The sequence below is a fragment of the Equus quagga genome, chromosome 8 (assembly GCF_021613505.1).
Source record: "Equus quagga isolate Etosha38 chromosome 8, UCLA_HA_Equagga_1.0, whole genome shotgun sequence".
Lineage (NCBI taxonomy): Eukaryota > Metazoa > Chordata > Mammalia > Perissodactyla > Equidae > Equus > Equus quagga.
Window position 1 is genome coordinate 114,300,936 of NC_060274.1, and position 21,096 is coordinate 114,322,031.

Sequence of the window (21,096 nt, forward strand, 5' to 3'; positions counted from 1 at the left end):
AGAAAGATGTGAATTTCATCCTGTGCACAACCCCAGACTGGACACTGGGGTCTTTAGGAAACTGTCCTGAGCTCCTTAGGAGAATGTCTGTGTGGCTTGGTTTGGTATCAGATGGCACAGAACTTGCTATCCAGTGTAACTCTTCCTGTTCTATCCTTTCAGCTTGGATTTGCTTTTGGCAACGTGGTTGGAATGTATCTGGCTCAGAACTATGACGTAAGTGACCATATCCACCTCCTCCTTGATTCCATGTAAACTAATTTGTAGTAACTTGTACCTGTTGAAGTAGCGTGCATTCCAGCATACATGAGGTCCATAGGTCTGAGGAAAAGGTTCTGAATTTTGCGGAAAGATTTTCCATTGTTTGAAAAAATAATGGAACTCACGGAAGCATCTGTCCTCCATGTCACCACAAGAGGGCAAAACCCCATCAGTCTCGATGGTCTCATGATGATCCTGAACTGCGTTTGTTAGCCCAGAGTAATTATTAAGTTAGAGTTTACAGTTCTGTGGAAAATCATGTGAAGTGAGAATTTAAAGATTAGTTGGATAATCTGTTCAGCCTCCCTACCCAGTAGTAAAGAGGACTAGAACTTTGGAGGTGGACCTATCCAGAGCAGCACATGTGGGGACAGAGTTTTGTGAAGTGGGGAGCTGCAGTAGTTCACTTTATAGATGGGGAAGTTGAAAACCAGGTGACACAGTTGCTCAGGAATGGGGATCCTGGAAAGGTAATGTTTGTTTTCAAGAGTCAAGGAAGGGAAACCTGATAGTAACTTCTGACTTGTTTTGTAGTGAAGCTTTTAGGGTGACAAAGGGGATTCCCTTTGGGAACCTTCACTTGAGTCATGTGGTTTTCTGGGCAGGGGCGTTATTAATTTGTATCACGTTTGTTATTTATATAACAGCTTTTACTTGGAACTGGATTGAGGGGCTAAATGGGTAAAGTAGAAGTCAGGGTCTGGCTTTCTGGGAGGGAGCATATTTTAACTCACAACTTCTAATATCCTTCTGATGCAGTTGTGAGGCTAAGAAATATCACTATTAAGCAGGCCTCTTTCAGAGGAAAATAAGTTGTACAACCATTCATCTTGGAAGGAAGAAAAGTAAAAGAGTATTGATTAGATAGATGCAAAATTATGATAATCTTTTTTCTCTTTAAAGATACCAAACCTGGCTAAAAAACTTGAAGATATTAAAAAGGACTTGGATGCCAAGAAGAAACCTCCTAGTTCATGAGGCCGACTCCAGTACTGCCTTCTGGATGTACTGATTCTGCTGCTCTTGAGGGCCTCCTTTGCTATCTCAACCAAAAGCTTTTGTTTTCATCTCCAGCCTCAGCGAGTTTCTTCTTTGCTGGACCCTGTGTTGCCTTAGAGCACAGTTGGAGCCGCAGTTAAGAACTACCCTACTTTTCCAGCATCCTCACCTCTGCCCTTCCTCCTTCCAGCCTCTTGGGAGGTCCTAAGACTGGAATTATGGTGCTAGATTAGTAAACATGACCTTTAATTAGTCTCCCCTTATTCTTTGGATCTCTGCTACCTGTTTTCAAAAGAGAAATTGATGAGTTTTATATAGCTGATTAGATATAAATGATGCTGATTTCACAGTTTAGCAATTATAATGGGTGTTTAAACTTTTGGTACTAAATTATGTTGTTTCAAAGTAATTAAAATTAAAATCTAGAAGCCAGTTTCTGGTGAATTATCTATTTTTTTTATACTGTTGTCAGGCAGCTCCATAGTTGCTAATTTAACCAGTAAATCGTTTTGCTATGCATTAACCGAGAAACTATATTCTGAGAACCCTGTCAGGAACTGGGGAATTTAAATATACATAAAATGATGGCTTTTGTCCTCAGAAGTCATAGTCTAGTATGCATGTTTTTCCATAATGATGCATTTGATCTGGCTCTCTTCCCTCAAAAGAATCATACTTGTTTTAAGGGATTACAGGTGCATTTGATATTACATGGTGGATACATGAGAAGTTGTCTATAAAGGAAATGTTATGCCTTTTCACATTTAAAGAAATGTATGTACATTATAACTTTAGACTGATTCTTATAAGAAAACTTTCTTTTTTGTTTTTTTCTGCAGTCAGAAATTATCCTTGTATTTGTCAAACATAGAATCAGTCCATATTTTTTTAATTGGAAAAAAAGGTTTAAATTAACTTTTTCCTCCAGGTCAAGATACAAAAGTGTTTTAAGGGCCCTCCCCCTCCCCGTCCTCCAGTGCTGTCCCCAGTTTCCTGTATACTCTGAGAAAGATTCTGTGCCTAAACAAACACACGTTGCATGGGGGTTTATACAGATAACAAGCTATATACAATGTTTGCCCTTTGCCTTTTTTTAAAATGGAGATCATTCCATATCAGTATGTAAGGAACAAAGAACCTCTTTCCTTTTTTGGCTACATAAGGTTCTATTGAATGGATATACCATAATTAATTTACTTTGCTCCTAATGAACATTTAGGTTATTTCCTTTCTTTTGCTTTTACAGTGATAACCTTGAACATAATGTTATTATGCATATCTGGGCGGGGTATAGCTATAAGCTAAAGTCCTAGAAGTGTAATTTCCACTAAATATAGATAAAGTCCCACTTCAGTGGGTGTTTTGTTTCAGAAGGCTTTTTGGGTAGTTTCACTGGTAATGCCATTTCTGAAGACACTTTAGCAGAATCAGTAAACTGGAAGAATTAGTTAGAGCCACCTTTTTTCAGACAGTGATGACACTAATGCTATATGTGATTATAAAATAAAGTGATTCTGCGTCTCTTTGAAAACATGGATCTCTCATATATGGAGATAACTTTTATCCCTATCAGGGCATCCTGGGTGTGAGATAGATTAAGATCATAGTATGGTTTGGCTTCTCTCTAGCAGTGTGATCATAGAAAAGCAGCTTATTTTTCTGAAACTTTTGTATTCTCTGTAAGATGTGGATGCAATACCTACCTCATAGGGCTTCCATGAGATGCAGTTAAGATAATGTATGTGATGTGTTGCACAGTGCTTTGCAAATTGTCCAATAAATAGTAGATATTAGTCCAATCATGCTGCTTTTGGTCAGAATACTTTTGTTTTTCTGCAGTTACTTTTGGAACCAGGGTATGAACCATGCAAAATTTGTCATCATTCTGTGGTCTCTCTCTTGGTTGTTGAAAATCTATAGTATCCACCTTGATCATACTACCTGGCTCACAAGGTTTGATCTTGCATGACTGAATTGTTATGAGAATGAACTACAGCATTAAAGGATAAGGCTTACCATCCTTGAGGGTGTTCAAAATGCTCCAGGCTTAGACATCTGTTTCCACAGAGGGATTCCTTGTTATCAGCCATGGTAGGATTGTTATTTGTGTATGTGATCTCCCAGAGTGGTTGCTTTAGGGATGAAGTTCACTTGGATGTTATAAGATTACGTCTCTATGTATTATATCTTGTAAACAAAGCTCATTTGAATTTAGGGCTTCCCTCAAGGGTGACACTCAACCTTGCTGATAGGATCATTTCTACCAGCGGGAGCCATCTAGCAAATCAGTCTTTGCATTCACCTTCACCGTGTAAACTGCTACACAGTGAATACAGGCTGACTTAGTGGTCACCATTCAGATACCCTCTCATAGTTTTAGGTTCTTGCAGCAGTGACAGGGAGCTCAGAGTTCTCAGGCAAGGTTATCTTCACTGAGATAAATGTTGGAGGAACCCAGAACATCGTAGATTGTAGGGTGTAGTTTCAAGTTCGTAATGCGGGTAGGGGTTGTGATCATTATCCTGACACTGAAAGTTCCCTGGGGGCTTTGTAAGGACACTTACCTCACAAATCACTTGAGGGATGGGAAGAACCACTGCAAGACATTTGGGTTTTTTTTCCTTTAAAAAATGTTTGAAAACTCCTATTGATATGATTTAAGAACTTTTTTGCACACCTGGCTGTAAAAGGAGGATTACATAAAATACTACTGAAGGTTACTCGCATGTGAAAAATAAGACTTCACTTGATGTAGGGAACTTAATAAAGGAACTTGAAAGCTTATCTTTAAACTGTCCCCCTCCCAAACAAAAAAACAAAGGGAGAGAAAACCCAAAACAAGCTTAAAATCACCAAATGGGGCTGTATTTTATGAGTTGAAGTTACCAGTTGATGTCTTTTGACTTCTAATTTGGTGTTTTATGCAATTAAGCAGTTACTTGCTTCTGATTTAGAGGAACAATTTTATTTCCTTTTTTCTAACTCATTTATTCAATTTTCATTTGTGTGACTTTAGAGAAAGTTAAGATGTGTGATTTATCCTGTTGTCTATACTTAGGGGTTCATAGAGCATATGTCCACATGCCCCATGTTTTCATTTCCACTAAGCAGTTTACTCCCTAGATACTATGCTGGTGTTTGTTTTTCTGCTGAAGTTTCCCACATTTTTAATGCTTTTTCTGTTATTTCTCCTGAAGGAACACTGTATACTGTACTGTAGTAAATGGGGCTATTCTGAAACTTCTCATCTTGGACTTTGCACGTAGTATTTCCATTCCTTATGCAGATGAATGAGTTCTTTTTTCCCTACTGACCATTAGGGCCTTGCCTTGTGGAAAGGAACAAGGTGGTGAAGGGAAAGTATTTTTGAGACCTTGCCTGGTCTCAATAGGGAGTTTGTGACAGACACTTAGATTTTCAAATGTTCAGTTTATACCTTTCCTAAATCTAGATGCAGCTTATTTAGTCAAGTACTGAAGATCTAATGGATGGCATGTTTTACAAGGCACTGGGAAAGAAACAAGACCAGAACAGTGAGGTTTTGTGGGAGGTACTCAGGGCAGGGCGTTGCAAAACCTGAGTCCTAAGCCTGCTCGAATCGTTGTCTCTGCGGTAAGACCTTATGAAAGGTGCAGTGTGGTTGCATCATTCTTACATGTACAGTTGTCCAGGATTGGGACAAGAAAAGGGGCCATCTAAATAGTGTGGGCCATTGTGCTCAGCATGGATTCAGTGAGGACAGCCCCAGAACCAGCCACCTGTGCTCACGGGTGGTCTCTGTTCCCTTTGTGTACTCATGGTTCCTGCAATCTTGTTATACTGAAAATGATTCTAGTGTTTAAACCTTTTCAAACATGATCCCTAAATGTGAAGCCAACTACTTTATTTGGTGTTCAGCTGAAGAAAGAGGGATCTATTCTGACATTGAAGAGAAAACTAGCTATTTTTTGTTTATTAAAAGATGGCACATGAGTCTTTGGGCCACGTAAATGCTAATATGAAAGATTGTATACCGGGTACTTCATGAGTGACTTAAAGGGATTTCAGAGGCAGCTTTGACTAAGCAAATTTGATTTATAATTGACTTGAGAATAAGATGCAACTAAGTGTCTTTATTTCGTAGTTTCCTCGTCTGTCAAACCAGCCAGTATAAGATGATCATTTTCAGCTTTTCCATCCGTAACGTGTTAATGATCTTAGCAGATAAAAATCAAGTCATAAATTTGCAAGAGACACAAGACTACTAAGGAGAGCTATTAGTTATTGTCCAACCGTGGGGTGATTTTAGGTGACAAGGAGTTGTTACTCATAGCTGACATTTCCTGTCATTGGAATGAGCAATGAAAGGCCTGAATCTCAGGTTTTGGGAAAGAACAGTCCTGCTGTTTAGAGTGGTCAGTAGACCAGACCGAAATAGATGCTCTTTCTCAATCGGCCGGTTGAGTGCATTAGCCACTTGGAGCGCCTGGCAGCAACTGTGGTGGGGAGCTGCACCGCTTTCCCTTGAGGAGTGAGTCAGCTTCTCAAGTAGCTGAACAGTGGCCAATAATTCTGAGTCAGCTTAATTCAAAGTCAACTTTTCTTTCTCTTTTTACTTATTTATACTCCCAGAATCTTATTATCTGCACCTTTGTCGTATTGTCTGACTCAGAGCTTAATGTCTAAGTTCTGTAGCAGGACAGACATTTAACCATTTGGCTACCCCGACAATAGGAGTAACATCCCGACCCTTCTGAACATTTTAAAGCAAAATAACCGTATAGATGCTGGCTTAATCAAACCAGCTGTTGTGTACCTAATATTGGTATTTCATTTGGGCTCAGTAGGTCTTCGCTTTTCTAGTGGTCGAATAATCTGGCCTAAGCCAGTTGACAGGGCAGAAGCAGTAATATTCCTGGTTAAACCTGGTCAGTCACATGCTGAGGTGGGAGTGTGCAAGTGTTAACTGGCACAAAAGAAACTTTACAACTCACAGGTACTTGATCAACTAAGGGAGTGATTTTTATTGATCAGTTATTGCTGTGGGAAAACTGCACATGCTGTCAGTAGTAACTTAAAATAATTAAAACAGTATAATGACTATGGGGTGCTCCTTTTCCCATAAGATGTGTTTAGCAAGTAACTGATGGTAGAAATCGGAAATATGTAATGCTCGAAAACTGGGGGGATAGAGAGCTATATCCAGTCAGAGAGCAAGGAGTCTGTCATGGAGAAAATGGCATGGTCTTCAGGAGGAAGAAGGAGGCCTTCATTCCAAAGTGATTCTTCTCAAGGGAACCGCTTACTGAGCAGTTACAGTTTACTGTATTGCATAAGTTGCTGGGGGCTTTAAGAGAAATAAGACATCTCCCCTTCCCTCGAGGGGCTCGTCAGCATGTAGAAAGTGACTGATGTGTTGGACTCTTCTGTACGTGTCCTCTCAGGAATGAACTACTCATTACATCCAGAAGAAAGCCAGCCAAATATCATTAATAGTGCTGTGGTTTAATTATCGTTTTGGCCTCCTTAACAAGACAGATACGAAAGTTTTTTCTCCCTCTCAGCACTGAACCAATGCAGCAGTATTGATGGTTAGTGATGAGTGAAGAGAGAGACACTAATCCCAACGTGTCCTCTCTCTCTGCTTCCTTTTCCTTTCACAAAAAGAACAGCACCAGCCTCTTCTAAAGAGAACACTATTTCGTTACAGGAATTTGGTGCCAAGGTAAAGAGAAGCCATTGAGAAGAGACGCTTAAAAGGGAATGAGATAGTGATAGTGATAAAAGAGTACTGACTGCCGCAAAGAGCACCTACTAAGAATTACCTTTTTGTGGAGAGAACTTAGGATAGAAACACTTAAGAGAGAGTAGCTGGCATTAGGTCTCAAGTTCTGGGTGAGATTTTTCCCCTGAAAGATGTCACTGGTTTCACTCTCTGTGCATAGGTAGGATTGTTTGGATTTCTCCTTCAACTCCTAAAAAGGGATGAAGTTAAGAACAACATAAAACCTAGTGAGGATAGCCAGTTTGTGAGGCTTAGCCTCTGAGGGGCAACTGAGACATCCTGTCATCAGAAAGAATTGATTGGAGAGACTAGATACAAGGAAGTGAGAAAGAGTGCATGCTTTCTGGAGCTCTGGTACTAAGGATGGAGGGCAGAGAAGAAGACACATCCAAGCATGTGTTTTTGGTTGTTGGAGGCTTCCTGCGCTTCACTTTTGGTGGTAGACGATGGAATCTTCTGGTGGGGGTTGTGTGCTCCTGGCGGTTTTCTTGGCCTGTTGGTCAGATTCTGCTGGGTGCTGGCAGCTCCTTTGATTGGGCTGTTTGCCCACTTGAGTTAGGCCTGATCAGTGATGTTACTAACCTTAGCCCAGGCTGGATAAGTATCCAGGTGGAAGAGGCTAATTCCCCATGTATTGATGGCCACCATCACTATCACCAGGCCAATGACATTGACTCCCAGGCCAGCTTTCACCTGCAGGACACAAACCAGCACACCCTAGTCACTCTGAGCAGGCAGCAGCACAGATCCCCAAGGGCTCCCTATCCATGCCCCCCAGCTAAGCCTTGCCCCTGATGTGATCACAACCCACCCACGTGGCCCTCATTTGTTCCAGTCACTGCCTGGGGTGCTCTAGTGTTGCCTCGTAGGGTAGCACAGGATTGTGGAAGGATGGAAAAGGCAGGGAACGTTTGGGGCTGGGAGAGGGCTATTAGCCTCCACCTCTACTTGCAGCATTCCCACTATGTAGTGGAGGCCTAGAAGGTATATAATTGGAAGACCACATCTCGGAATGTGAGTTACAGTGAAAAAGGGTGCTGCAGCTACGTGATAGGGAAATGTGTTAAAAAAATTAACCAAATCTCTTTAAAGCAGGAATGCCTCAACCTTTAAGGTGCTGACACATATGGGGGACTTGTAGGAGGGGCTGTATTCTATGAAGCCTTTGCCACTGTTACATTTTCTTTTTTCCCAAAGAAGCGCTCACGGAAGTAGTGTACCTTGGGTTAACCCGTGGAAAGAGGTCAGCTGCCTCTGCTCAGCCCTTCCACGGGAAGGTGACACAGTGTGCTAGCTTTGCCTCCTTCTTCTGAGAGAATGTCACCTCAGCGACTCTGACCCCTTAATTTCTGCCATGGCATTGACACTCCCAGGCTGAGGGGGGATGTGAGGGATGACGGATAACAGGCCAGGGCCAGATGGAAAAATCTACAGTAAGGATGGCTTGCATCCTACCAAGGAGAAACCAAGCATACAGTGTGTAGCAAAAACAAGTCCACTAGTTGGGATTCAGTTGGGCAAGTTGCAAGGGAGAAGTGAATGCTAGGAAATTCTTCCAAGCAAATGACTACATGTGTTGCCTCTCTGCTTTCTGGCCTGAGCCCTTGACTTATTAATCATCCTGGCCCCCTGGGCCTTTTGGCATGGAGAACCGTCCATGTTTCCTCACAGGTGAGAGGGGACAGGTTCTAAAAGAGCTAAATTAAGCTTTCTTAGAGTGGAAGAGGACCACATAGGGCATCTAGTGTGAACCTCCTCATTTAGCAGATGAGGAAATTGAAGTCTCAGATCAGTGCCTAGGCTGGGAATAGAACCCAGAGCTGGCTCACTTCTTGTCATCGGTACCTTTGAAAATTGCTGCTTCTGATCACTTGCTTCCAGGGTAGAAGGCTGAGGGTGAATGGTGGGGGCACACAGCAGAGGAAGTGGGGGGCAAGAGAGTTGGGGCAGAGCTCAGTTTGAGCAGGCTGAGGGTTGTGCAGTACGATATGAGGGGGAGAGAGGAGTGGCTGTGGCCGCCCTTCCCTGGAGTATTACAGATGACTTGGCTGAGCAGTTTGAATGGTAGAAAGGACCTGAATATTTGAGACTCCCTATAGCTCTTTCTTCCTTTCCTCCATTTGATACTTACAGAGCAGCTGATAACGAGTTTGGACTCTAGTGAAAAAAAAAATGTGTAAGACCCTCAGCAAGGGTGAATGGGCCCTATTTTCAGACAGTTGGGCCCCAGTAGTTTGTGTTAGTTTTTTTCATCCTTCCCCCACCCCAGCAGCCCTGGATATTAAGCATAGCTGTGAGTATAGGTTAAGGAGTGGAGGGTGGATATGCCCAACACTAAAATCAGCAGCAAGATGTCTCCTCACAGCCATCTTTTGTGAGCCCAGCTGGAAAGTAAGGAATGAGCTGTGGATGCTTCATTTTGCATTGTTGCTTCAGGGGCTTCTTGCCTGGGGAGAGAGCTGAACAGAAGCACCCTGTTCTCACAAAATGCCTGTCACCCTAGGTTCCTACACTTTCTCATACTTCACCTTCTATGAATAAACCGGCAACTCTGAATGAATATCCCCACTGGTCCAGTGGAGAAACTGAGGCAAAGACTTGTGTAAGCTCACCCCCCCTGGAACTAGGCCACATCCTGTGTCTGTTCCAGCTCTTTCTGTCCATGTACCCACTTTCTACCAGATAAGGGTTGGGGAGAGCACATTATTGCTATTCTTGGCGCTTATAGACCAACCAAAAACCTTTTACCAGTACCATTCTTTCTGCCACACCAGATTGAGTGTTTCAACGAACCAAGGATACTGCTATAAAATAATAAACTTTAGGAGAAGGCTGTGGAGCCAGTCATCCCTGTCCTCATGACAGCTGGGCCTGGCAGGAAGAGGGCACCCATGACTCACCATATCTTTGATCTGGCAGTGCCCATAGCTGAAGACGATGGCGTTGGGGGGATTGCCCACAGGCAGCATCACTGCAAAGGAGATGCACATGGTGACTGGGATCAGGGTGTAGAGTGGATTAATGTGCAGCGTTTCGGACTAGGAGAAGAGAGAATTCACAGAAACATTAGCTTTGACATTAGCCTTGGCATTTCCTGTTCTTATCACAAACATGCTTTAAGTGATGGCTTGGTGTTGGCTAACCTTGGCCAGACACCATGTGCTAGGGTAGTTAAATCACTGCTCTCAAGGGCATGCAGTGCTGGCCAACCCAATGGGCTCATGCTGCTCACTCACTTCCCATGGACACATGGGTTAAGAGTTACTTCCTAGAAGGGATGTTTCAATTCTGGGTGCTGATCTAATTTTATTTAGTTGAGAAATTATTTCTTCAAACTCAAATCTCATGAGTAAGCTTCTTTGATTGAAGTAGGGATACCTCACCCTTGGGGTGCAGAACTAAGGATTTTTTTTCTAGCTAAGATGCTTGCTTTGTATGGCATTTGAAACCATGGTCTTGCCCTCAGTGTTGCTGGGTTTTAACTAAGTGCACTCCCATGCTCATACAAACAACATGATGGAAAGGAGAAGTTGGAGGGGGACATCTGAGCAATCAGCAAAGAGTAAGGCTAGAGGGCAGTTTGGTGTTAGAAAGAGGAGGAGGTTGTATTTTGCTGGGGAGGGTCATTTCACAGGTCCCACCTCAAAGAATGGGACGCTTGCAGTGTTGTGTCTGGTGCATTCCCTTTGGAGCTGCTTAGCCAGCCTAAGATCTGGCAGTTGCTCCGCTCCCCTGTTCCATTAATGAGAAATAGTTCTGAGACCGTGGAATGAGGCTGGCCTTGCTCACAATTCTCCAAACCTCCTGGACAGAGAAATTGGGTGGAAGTGGTGATGATAGTTAGAGCTTAGCCTTGGTCTTCATAGCTATGTGTATTTCTGGGAGCATTTTTGCCCCCACTTTCTGTAGTTTTCTGGGTCTACTGTTAGATCTTATCTCAGGAGAGAAAGGTTGATAAGGATTGTGGGGAATTGGAATCCTAGGGTTTTAAGGTTATTTTGTCTATTCTCTTATTTTCACTCAGGGCTGCCCCTAAACTAATCCTAGTGTTTTGGAAAGGGTTTCCAGAACTCTTGCTCTGATTTATTAATTTATCTATTTTACTTCTCCGTTGCTATTTGAAAAGCTTCATTTTAAAAACTATGACTTGAACACCAATCACTGAAGGCCGTGGCAGTGACCAGAGGAGAGAGTACAGCCATGGAACTGTTCTCTGCCACCTCAGGCCCATGGGGCAGCCCATCTGGACATCTGGGAGCCCTGTTCTACTTACCAGGCTGCACAGGATGGGCAAGAAGATGGTGATGGTGGCTGGGTTGCTCACAAACTCTGTGACAATGGACACGAGAATGCATGCCAGCAGGGTGACAGCCCATGGTGGGAGGCTGCTCAGGGACAACATCTGGTGCCCAATCCATGTGGAAAGGCCTGAGCTCTGCAGGAAGACAAGGTGATACAGTTAGAAGAAAGGAGAACAAGCACATTACACTGGAATTCTTAGACTCCTGAAGGTCAGGGATGCTGGGGGACTGGAAGGGACCACCAGGAGTCATCTAATTTGCCTCCCTATTTTCAGGCAGACTGGACCCAGCAGCATTCCTGATTGATATGATTAGAACGCTTTTGTAGCCTGGAAGATTCTTTTTTATGAGTGTACAACATTCAGTCTTAGGTTTCCTGGTCAGTCTCACAGGGCATGGAGAGCCACCCATGCTAACTACCATGATTCTTCTCAGGACTTTGCCGTGATGGCTTGGCAGGGATTGGAGATCTGTGGGGCCGTCAGGCCCTCAACTTCAATCTCATTACTCTTTCTCCAGCCCCTGACACCCTCACTCTGTGCATCCAATCAACAGTGCCCTTTACCCAGACTACCAAGCGTGGTCCTTAATTGTGCTTTCAAAATCAATTTCTCTTATTTTATCACCCAAGAAAGGGGGAAAGTTCACAACATCTTTGGATGGTAACCTTTCTAGTGGTTTTGAGGGGATGAGTGGGCAGGGCTGAACATTAGAAGTTTTCCCGAGTCATGAAAGAGAGAGGGGTTATAAGTCTATCCCTGTTTAGTGGGGAAGGTGCTGGCTGCATCGCTGGCCCGTAAGCGTAGTCACTCAGCCCCAATCTGTTTTAGTTTCAAATCCCATCATGGCTGACATCAGGATCTACAATCTGCTAGTGCTTTTTGCAACACAATATGTGAAGGCATATTGCTAATCTTGAACCTTTTCCGTTAGCAACATTAGAATAATGTTAGAATTGAATAATTCAGTTGGCTGGAAGCTGTTCATCTGTGCAGTGTGAGGGCTCTGCCCCTCCCCTAAAAAATGAAGGGCACCATTGAGTTTTTGTACTCAAAACTCCAGGTTGCTGTATGCATTTTCCTGCCCTCCTGCCTCTCCCTTCTATGGTTGACATGCTCTACCTTTTCCTATTTACCTTAGAGACAGCAACTGTAATAAAGAAATGGTGAGAAGGGGAGAAAGCAAGGTCAGACATTTTATGATTCCTCAAGCTGTAAGTCCTACTCATGTTTTACTATTAAAGACAGCCTCCCTACATTGCCAGCAGGGTACCTTTTCTCCTCTTTTCTAAATCCATCAAAAGCTCATTTGACCTCCACAGCACCCTGGCCACCTAATAGACAACTATGACCAAAGGCCTTCAGAATTCTCTCTGTTGTATCCATTTTTACCTTGGAGCACTCTTTCTTTTTTCTCTCAACTTGAGAGCTGCAAATCCAGTACGTGGGGACTATATCAATTAACGGTTGGTACAAAACCTCAAGGCCTACAGGGACTCCGTAATTGTTATCTCTTGTAACACGTTACACCTTGCTCATTGGACAAAGACCAGGGAGGAAGAACAATTAGCTGAGTCGAAAAATTACATTTTATAAAGAAATGGAATTTTATTTATCATGTTATCCAAATAATATTCAAAGTAAAATAATTTAATGACAGTATTTTTCAGTAGAACTGTTTTATAAATTGATAAATTAGACTGCAAAGTTAGAAAGAAATACAACAAAGGAAGTCTTAATTTTTTAAAACCTTGATATGAAAACATTTTACATTGATTTTTCCTCACTAATGTTAAGACTCTGAAATTATTTCAAACTCAGTAGGAATCACATATATTATACCTGAATTATATTATTAAAATTAGTAGAGTCAGCAGGTTTTACAGAAAGATCAACTATACTGTCTGTAATACACGCACAATTTTGGTTAAAAAAAAAGATCTTTCTAGGCTAGACTTAGGGGCCAAAACTAACAACTGAAATTCAGTAAAGATAAATATGATATCCTGAATCTGGAATTAGAAATACTTCCAGCACATATACAGGATTAGTTTTAGGACTTGCGGTTTATTAGTTGCTAACAATTAAAAGAATGAAGGGTTTTAGTTGACTGCAATTTCAACATAAATGTTGACGTGAATGCCAATGAAGCCTTGTAAAAGCTTCCATAAAAATCCTGATAGTGCTTAGATCAGAGGTGAGAGATGGGGCCTGGGTAATAGAACTACTTTGCTTGCAGTAAACTGACCGCCTCTGGGCCATATTTGAATACGGCCAAAGGCAAACTAGTGAGTCCTGAGGAGAGAGACCGGCATGGTAAGGGGTCACTACTTCTATGAGGAATGGTTAAAGGAACTAGGGAGTTTTACTTGGAAAAAAATCACCTGAGGGGATCTAATGAGTCTTTATTATTTTAGTAACTAAGACCTAAGACAGGGTTCCAGAGAACAGAGCAAGAGCCAATGGTGGAAGACATTCAGAAGACCCAAGCTGAAAGTAAAGAACAACTATTCTTTGTTTCCGGCTCAGGGAGTCTCTGTCACTGGTGGTGTTCAAGCCAGGAGCATCATGGAGGGAAATCTCACATTGGGTAGGAGATGGGACTCAGTGTCCTCCAAGGTTCCTTCCATGTGTAGGATTCTGTGACCTTTTTTTTTTTCCTGCTTTATCTCCCCAAACCCCCTGTACACAGTTGTATGTCTTAGTTGCTGGTCCTTCTAGTTGTGGGATGTGGGACGCCGCCTCAACGTGGCCTGATGAGCAGTGCCATGTCCGCGCCCAGGATCCGAACCCTGGGCCGCCGCAGCGGAGCGCACGAACTTAACCACTCGGCCACGGAGCCGGCCCCCATGACCTTTTTATTAATGGTGCAGATAGCATTTAGGCCCTCACTGAAGGGGCAATCAAAGTTTAGAGCCAAGATTAGAATGGGGTAATGTATATAGAGAAGGTGGAGGGAGAAACAAGTGGGAACCTTAACCTGATTCATTCTTAGGGTCATTCTCTATTTCAAGAAGGGCTAACACGTTAAGAAATTCAACTATCTCCTACCAGGCCCCCTTAAAATATTTCACTTCAAATCCTCCCAATCAGGAAATCAAGAAGTATTTACATCAGCTTTAGCATAGATTCTCCAAAGGTGCTCAGTATATGCTTATGGACTGACTGAGGGACAATTTGCTGTGTCACTTGGGGCATCTCTGGGCCCTTACAGACACTATCTTCTATCACCTATCCCTACTGTTAAATCCCCAGAAGAAGATGGCTGCAAATCCGATAAACCTTCTGCTTAGGGCAGTGTGGGCCTGTAAATGAGATGTGAATGCCCGTGTGCCATGACTCCGTGGCACAGCTGATCTGAAATTCTCTATTCCCAACAGCGTTAGCTTAGAAGCTGAGGGTGGGACAGGGTACCTGTTCCTGGCTGTACTGCTTCCCTTCCCAGTGACCTGGGTGAACATTCCCCTCTCCCTCACATCCTTTGAATCTTCTCTCCCAGAACCATAATGACTTGCTAGGTAAAGCTGCTGGAAACATATCTGGCCCAATAAGAACAGAATTCAAGGGTTACCTTGCTGCCAGAAGCCAGAGCATAGCCTCCTCCCACCAGAATGACGATCTCCCAGGGCATGGTCTTCTGGAAGTCCTTCCACGTGATGATGGGCTCCGTCCCCAGTGAGGGCTGCTGGTTCTCCCCTGGATCACAGACAGAGGTACAGCCCCATAAACCCTGATGGGTGGGATTTGTGGAGATGGGGGCCTAACTGATGATCTGGATAATTTGGGAGGCAGCTCTGCTATTTGGGGGGGAATCAGAAGGGCCTTGGTCAGGCTCCTTCTGAAAATTCCGACTTGGTGTTTGACTACAGTCAGCCTCAACTTCTTCCCTTGACCTCTTCTCACCATTATTCTTTTTCCCAAAGCAAGGCTTCTTCGCAGGAATCAGGAAGAGGAGAAAGCCAAGGAAGACAGAGACCGTGGCATCGGTGCGGTAGCCTTTCCTAGCAGAGAGACAAGCAGAGCTGGAGGAGAGGGTTTGGGAAGCCTCAGGGGTAACACGAGGTCTCAGGACAGTCTGAACACAGTGCCTCTTTTTAGGACCTAGTCTAGAGAGGACATCAGCCTTACTTCTTGCCATTGCTGCCATGCTATCCAACTGTGGTTTTAATGGGCAATGGTTAATGTCAGAGCCAGGGCCTGGCTAGGCTAGATGTCTTAGTATGAATTTATGGGCCCATTAGAAGGAGGGATCAGGAGTCACTTAGATAAAAGAGAACAGAAAAGGATGAGCCCTCTTTCCTGTGAGGGTCACATCTCCATGTGTCTTTTCTCAAATGGGAACCTGGTGCTGAGGGTGCTTGTGGGAGCTTGAGCCTGGCCCTCGGGGGAATACGCAGGGGAGGTACAGGAGGCTGTGTCTGCCTCTCTCTCCGCTGGCCTCACCAATCCACAGCCAGTCTCTTTACAGTTGTTATTTTACTTTATAGACATTTTCTCCTTTAACTTTCATAACAACCTGTGAGTTAACTGAGGTTCCAAGAGCTTAAGGAACCGGACCAAGGTCACATGGCTGGTAAGTGCAGCACCAGATGCCAACCCCAGACTCAGACTCCAAAGACTGTTTTTCTTCCTGACTCCACACTGCAGCTTCCCTTAAAAAAGGGGACTTTCCAGGGAACAAAGTGCTTCCCAGGTTCCTGACTGCCCCTAAGAGTCTAGGAGGGGAAACCAGTGGGAACTGCCTGAAGAGTTTGGGTGAGGGGGTTGTTCTTAAGGAGGAGACAGTATCACTTACTTTTCAAAGAAAGAATCCCAGCCGGGAACAAAGCCAGGCTCCCGGGTAAACCACAGCACGGTCATCAGGATGAAGAAAAAGCCAGTCACCATTTCAGGGTAGCTATAGAATGACACAGAAAGACCCGTTCCAGGAACTGGGGAATTTTTGTTAATGTTTTCACTTTGCTCGGGATACTCCTGTGTTCAGAGCTCCAACACTGGTTAACTGTTGCACCCCCCTGAATGGACGACTGTGAAGTGGGAAGAGGGCTGAGATGATGCCAGAAAATGCGACACTAACCATGTTCACCAGAGAAATTTAGGTGGGAAGGGAGCGATAACACATCACCATACATTTATAAAATAAAATATAGCCTGCAGGGGGAATGCGGTGAAATGAGCCCCTCAAACACTGCTGGTGGGGGTAGGAATTGCTACAACCTTTTTGAGGTAATTTGACGATACACATCACAAGCCTTACATTCAGTCATTCCTTTCATCTAAGAAAATTACCAGCAATGCATATTGAAACATTACCTATTAAAAAATTAAACATTAAAAAGTAGAAACAACCCTACATATCCAATGATATTCCATAAGATTAATACATTTTGGTATAACTATATATTAATATGAGATGCATCTAATAATCATGTTTCCACAGCAGAATTAAGGACCAGGGAACATAATGACAGTATAATATTAAGTGAAAAAAGGCAAGATATAAAACCGTGTTCAGTATGGACTGAATTTTACCAAAAATACATACAATTTTGCACAAAAAAGCATGGAAGGAAACGTACATCTTGTTAGTTGTTAACACTGGGATGCTAGGAATACAACTCAATTTTAATTTTTTCTTTATATTTTCCTGTATTTTCTTAATGTTCTACAGTGAACATGTATTCCTTTTATAAATTAAAGTTTTAAAAAATACAGCTTATACCTGAATCCTATTACCCAAAGTTGTACATGCCAATTGCCATAAAAAGAGAAACAGCCCTAATATAGGATGCTGGGTCGCTGTGGGAAAGCTGATGGTTGTGGCTGAGGGTTGGTGAGTGATTTCTCGGACACTCTGTCTTCAAGTCTTATATGATGCTGCCTGATGCTCTAAATGCAGTACAAAGTGCCCGGCTCCCTAGGAGTGGCCACTGGACCCTGCGGTGGCCCATTGTCAGCAATGTGGGGAGTGCTGACTTTAGAGAGCATTCAGCCTGTCCCAAGAGGGTGGCTGTGCTGACCTGCATTGTTCTTTCTCCAGCTGCCTCATCTGTGACATTCTAGCCCCATGCCATGGCTATACCTTGGACTTGGAATATAGCAAAGGGAATAGGCTGATCTGGAATCAGCCAGCTGGACTTTGGCATTAAATAGCTTCTCTAAATGCCTGGAATCATAGTTGTGGGACAGCTGAAGGCACTCTAGAGAACAAAGCTGCTTCTGTGCTCACTCTCCCTGCCCTGCTTTCTCTCCTGGGGAAGGAGAGAGGTGAATGGCTGATTTTTACCTAATGGCTCCCAGCTTTTCATATTCCTCTTGGATCCTCTTCTCTGACAACTCTTCTCTTTTGGTCTTCTTCTTCTTGCTCAGAGAGCAGGTCTCTTTAAAACTGAGAGGGGAGAATGAGCAAAAGAGTAAAGAAAACACGCTTCTGAGGCCCAGAGGAGATCAGGCATTAGGCAAATACTAAACCACTGGCTTGCTGTGGGCACTTTTCTTCTCTTCACTCAAGCTCTGCCCCTCCAACCCCACCTATCATACGACTTTTATTTGCCAAGTTACACAGCCTCTCATCTGCCCTCTCCCCTAGCTTTTCAGGCATATCCCTGTGGTATATCAATGTGAAGTTACGTCTTACGGACTTGTGCAAGTATATTTATGGGGGGTTGTTTCTACAAACTTGTCTTTTACATAATTGAGAATCAATGTGATGTGGCATATGGGTATAGATGTTTATATATTTGTGTGTTGCACACACACGTGTGTGTTTGTTTATCTGTCTAGGTACAAGGATTATCTGGGGTGAAAGTGGGCGTTGAGTTTCTATTAGTATCACTGGAAGTATAGAAATATCCAGCTATCATTGAATTGACAACAGTTTCTGAGTTATTGAAAAAAAAGTCAGCTCAGAGAACATTCCCTAACCAATGGGAGTGTTGGGTTCCATGGACTAACAGCAAAACATTGTATATGTCTTCCCTTTGAGTGTCTGAAGCTGATCAACTTTGGAGTAGTTATTGGTTGTGAAGAAAAGGCTTGCTAAGCAGATTAGTATTAGAAATAATAGTGCAAGAGGAATGTCTAACATTATTTTGAGGGACATAAGCATATTCCATACAATTACTAAGTATAAATCACTCATGTCTATAAAATTTAGCCTAAGGCAACTTCTACTTGAAGTCATATTTCTTTAGAAGTTAATTCAAATTATTCTATGCTTTCAGAGAAATGAAACTACATTAAACACTCTCCAATTCAGACTTTTTATAAATCGGATAGTTCCTCTAAGCAGTTAGCTGTAATTAAGAACATTTCATTGTAGAGCTTATAGTGAAGTCCAGGTAGGTTTGGAGTGTCTGGAACAGACAATGCCTAACTCCCTGTCCAGACCACTGCATTCTCTTCAGAGCATCCTCGATGGTTACTCAGCAGCTCCCCCTTGAGTGGTGCCCTCCAGGGCTTGTGTCATGGCCTTGGACAGACAGGGGAGCCTCAGTGCCTTGCTGGCAGGGCCCTGGGACTCACTTGCAGCCCAGGAACAGCCAGTGCATCCAGAACCAGCTGACCACCAGCATGATGAGGGAGATGGGAAAGCTGAAGAGGAACCAGGTGCCGAAGTTGACCACCTCTGCAGCTGGATATTGGCTAAAGGGGAAAGAACCAGGTCAGTGATTAGAAAAGGGTGAATTTCCATGTGGTGTTTTGGGGATAAAAAGCTAAATGCTCCTTAAGAAGACATACAGCAGAGCTAACGGTAGAGACAGTGATAACAATATGGTGAAACATTATCTAGAACTCACTTATTTGATAGGTGCAACTGTACACAACCCAGCCAAGAATTATGAAGTAAGCTAAAAACGGCATCTAATATCATTGAAGTGTGTATAGTTTGCACTCAGGAGAATCACTCAGGGTCTGTTTGCTCTTAATTTACGTAAAGATGACGGTTAGGTTTACTCATCTGGTTTTCAAGACAATAGACAATAGAGAGGGCAGTCTGGTATACATTGTTTCTAAAGTCACTGAAGGAATTTGAGTTTGTTTTTTTTAAAGATTTTATTTTTTCCTTTTTCTCCCCAAAGCCCCCCGGTACATAGTTGTATATTCTTCGTTGTGGGTCCTTCTAGTTGTGGCATGTGGGACGCTACCTCAGCGTGGTTTGATGAGCAGTGCCATGTCCGCGCCCAGGATTCAAACCAACGAAACACTGGGCCGCTTGCGGCGGAGCGCAGGAACTTAACCACTTGGCCACGGGGCCAGCCCCATGGAATTTGAGTTTTGACTGGAGGAAAAAAGGTGCCAATTCTGGAGAACTTTGAACTCTAGAGCCTCATGAAGGTTCCAGGTATTGACTGTGTCCATATGAGAACCATGACTTGGAATCTCCACATCTTTTGTCAACATCCGCTTCTGTCTTAGGGTGCCAGGGAAGTTGCTCAAAGGACGCCTCATTCATCATCAGGCAGAGCTGTCGCCCCAGCCCAGGTGTTTACTGGGGAGCCAGATGGACCACATGTGAGCCATGACTTTAGCCTAGACCAGACCTGTGTTTCTTTTCCCTTGGGCCCTTCTTGTGGGACTGGGCACAGAACTCCTCTAAGGTGGGAGGAGACTGTGCCCCTCTTTTCACGCTAGGCACTGCCTGGAAAAAGAAGGGCCAAGAGCAAGATCCCCTACAGAGAGAATGCAATGGAAGGACAAGATGCAAGAGTGTTTCATCTTCTTTATCATCACAGGAACATCCACTCTTTTGCACTGTGCCCTGGTTGTGGACTTGCCTTTACTAACACATGCCTCTTGGAGAAGTTACAACAGCTCGTGCCCTCCCTAAAGGCCAGAGTGGGTCACTGATAGTGGGCACTGGGAAGAAGGGCTTTTGGAGCTAGAAGGACACCCGGGGGCGTAAATCATTCAGTAACTTACTATGGGCTGCCCTGGGCTAACAGTCATAAAGTCTGTTGCATCATCTCTTCTCTGTACATAAAAGCCCAGGCCCTGCTCCTGGACCCAGGAAAAGGAATGGACTTTTAGAATAGATTAAATAGACTTTTGTGGATTAAATGTGAGGGCCTAATACCATTTATAGCACTTTTAAAAGTGAGAATATATATACTGACTGTAACAACTAATTTGTAGATTTTTGAAACACAGCCAAAGTGAACTTTGGGGGTGGTCTGTTTGCCAATGCCAAGAAAAACACCATGGTGGTACCTTCAGACCAGTGGGGATCCCGTGAGCCTACCTTCCTTTCCTAGAATCCCTATTGTCCAGGTAAGTTACAATTATGACTAAATGTACCATTTCATGACCCAAGAAGGAGACTAAGGGAATATGAATTGGTTCAATCACAATATGAACCAGAAATTAGAGGCAGAAACTCAGAGTAACGTGGTGTGAGAAGTCTCTGAAGCTCAGGTCCCGGGGATTAGGTCTTAAACCTTCATTGAGCCTTCATCCTCCCTCCTCCTCTCCTTCCTCCCTTTTCCTTCCTTCTTTCCTTCCCTTTCCTGCTAAAATGAAAGGTGTGTTTCTCCTCTTGTCCATGATTAATTTCTTCACTCTGCCTGGATCTCATCCCTTCTTGTTTTCTCAGCGACATCACTCTATCAATCATCTCCTCTCTCAAATCTTTAATTTTCTCTCATCTGGAATGTCCCTATCAGCATTTAAATATCTCCCATCTTAAAACCCACTTCTTGACCCTTTATTATCTCCCTTTATTCTCATCCCATATCTTTCCTTCCCTCCACAGCCAACTCTCCATTTCGTCACC

The 21,096-nt window shown here is 43.4% G+C and overlaps 1 protein-coding gene across 1 annotated transcript in view; it reads right to left on the reverse strand.

Moving 5' to 3' along the window:
* Positions 1–6,190: 6,190 nt before the first annotated feature.
* Positions 6,191–21,096, reverse strand: part of SLC13A4 (solute carrier family 13 member 4) — a 41,718-nt gene continuing 26,812 nt past the window's right edge. The window contains exons 9-16 of the mRNA XM_046669713.1: positions 18,849–18,968; positions 17,611–17,712; positions 16,120–16,221; positions 15,228–15,325; positions 14,896–15,020; positions 11,298–11,459; positions 9,925–10,062; positions 6,191–7,717 (exon numbers count right to left, since the gene is read on the reverse strand). Coding sequence (XP_046525669.1) covers positions 7,580–7,717; positions 9,925–10,062; positions 11,298–11,459; positions 14,896–15,020; positions 15,228–15,325; positions 16,120–16,221; positions 17,611–17,712; positions 18,849–18,968 — 985 coding nt within the window. The 3' untranslated portion in view covers positions 6,191–7,579. The remainder of the gene's footprint in view (positions 7,718–9,924; positions 10,063–11,297; positions 11,460–14,895; positions 15,021–15,227; positions 15,326–16,119; positions 16,222–17,610; positions 17,713–18,848; positions 18,969–21,096) is intronic.